The sequence below is a fragment of the Pteropus vampyrus genome, unplaced genomic scaffold (genome assembly GCF_000151845.1).
Source record: "Pteropus vampyrus isolate Shadow unplaced genomic scaffold, Pvam_2.0 Scaffold6615, whole genome shotgun sequence".
Classification (NCBI taxonomy): Eukaryota; Metazoa; Chordata; class Mammalia; order Chiroptera; family Pteropodidae; genus Pteropus; species Pteropus vampyrus.
In genome coordinates this window covers 1-1,755 of record NW_011895396.1, presented here as the reverse complement: position 1 = coordinate 1,755, position 1,755 = coordinate 1, and the positions used below count along the sequence as shown (strand labels likewise).

The 1,755-nt window shown below is 38.1% G+C and overlaps 1 protein-coding gene across 1 annotated transcript in view; it reads right to left on the bottom strand.

Moving 5' to 3' along the window:
- The window catches only part of LOC105310583 (zinc finger protein 709-like), a gene marked incomplete at its 5' end in the record, with an annotated part of 6,613 nt that extends 5,360 nt beyond the window's left edge, over positions 1 to 1,253 (bottom strand). The window contains one exon of the mRNA XM_023526779.1: positions 1,131 to 1,253. Coding sequence (XP_023382547.1) covers positions 1,131 to 1,253 — 123 coding nt within the window. The remainder of the gene's footprint in view (positions 1 to 1,130) is intronic.
- Positions 1,254 to 1,755: the final 502 nt, after the last annotated feature.

Genomic DNA, 1,755 nt, shown 5'->3' with positions numbered 1-1,755 from the left:
AAAAGAAATATTTCTATATTAAGCACATCAATTCCCTGTGAGAAAACTCTCATCTCCTTTAATACCACCATATGATGCAGCACTCCATGAACCACACCATCATATCTGCATAGAGTTTTAATGAATAAGAACAAAGTGAAGACATGGAAGCTTTTTCTTCTCTTCTCATCACCAAACATGAGGCCAGGAGGTCTATGGAAATTCAGTTTGTAACAACACGTAGCTGACCATATTGTCCTGAAGTACTCCGGGCCATTAGAAGTAGTCAGATCCAGCTGGCTGACTGCAAATAATCTTGTGGAGGAGTAGGAATTATAATTTGTTTATATAATATTTATCACAGACTCAGTTTGATCTTCCTTTTTCTGTCTCATTTCATGGAGCTAGGAAGTTAATCAGAGTTAGAGCTCAGGCATGACAACTTAGATCTCTGCAAAATTCCTATATACATGAGTAACTCATGTATATAGGGTTACTTCATACCAATTTTAGGACATACAGACACATATACTAAAATGATAAAATCACAAAAAAAGTCTTTCTGGCAGAATTGTAACATTGTGACCTGGGTCTCGATGACTCTGAGGAACAGCTTAAGATTAGCATTTGTGAGGGCCTTCATTGAAATTCACAGTATTTTCATGTTGAATTTGCAAACGATTACAAAATATATAGAGTTCAACAGTGCTTTCCTCTGAAAACTAAAATGTCCTCTTTTTCAAATTTTGGCAGCAAGTGATGCTACTCTAGTTAGTGGCTCTCCTCCCAACTTCTCTCATTTCTGAGGTCCCATGTGAAGTAAAGCAGCATGACAACCCATCCCAGACATAGGACTCCCTCAGCAGCACAATTCCCCTAAATGCTGGTCCCAGAAAGAGGTCAATAATCCAATGATGTCTATGTGTAGGGAACAGAGAAAAGGTTCCAACTCACCAATTCTGATGCAAAATTGACCTATTCAGTAAAGCAACAACAAAATAGGAACATCTCTCTTGTTCTAGGTAGTAAAGGAGTAAGATAAGCTACTTGGTTTAGCCCTAATTAATCTTTTTCTGTAAAGCATCTGTAGTGCTTTGTTCATAATGAAGTCCCACTTCCTAGTGTGTAAAAGCGGGTGAGCATAAGCAGACCCGAGATTGCTTATCCTTAGAAAAGCTTGCTCACAAAGTTCATTTTGCTGGTATCTAGGAACTGGGATTTGCGGAGTGGCCTCCTCTGCCACCAACTTAACATGTAGAAGTGCCTCAGTGCACCTAAAAGATTTATGCAACAATATGGCATAAAGTAAATTCCTGTTTTTCTTTTCAGATGCTATAATTTTGTTACATGTTTGGCAGATTGTGTCTATGTGATCAGTCCCCCAAAACACCCTGGGGACTGAGTCTCTGCTGAGTTCCCTGGTAAGCAATAGTTCACACATGTACTTGCAACTTCTTACTTGGAGAATGAAGCTCATCCCATGTGGTTACACTGAGACACAACATCTGGAAGCTTGCTCCTGGTTTCCTCCAGGCCAAATTTAATTCAATACTAAACAAGAATACAGGCTACTTAATGATTTTTATGAAAAAATTTTTTTTATTGGATAGTGTCAAAATCGAATGAAATAAGTGAAAGGATGGTATATGTTCTTAGAATTCAGTGTCACTTAGATGTCACCTCTCCCAAATAATATCTCTACAAAATCTCATAAATCTCCCAAACAGATTCTTTCAGAGTCAACAAAAACTATTCCTCCAAACCTGATAGGAAGAA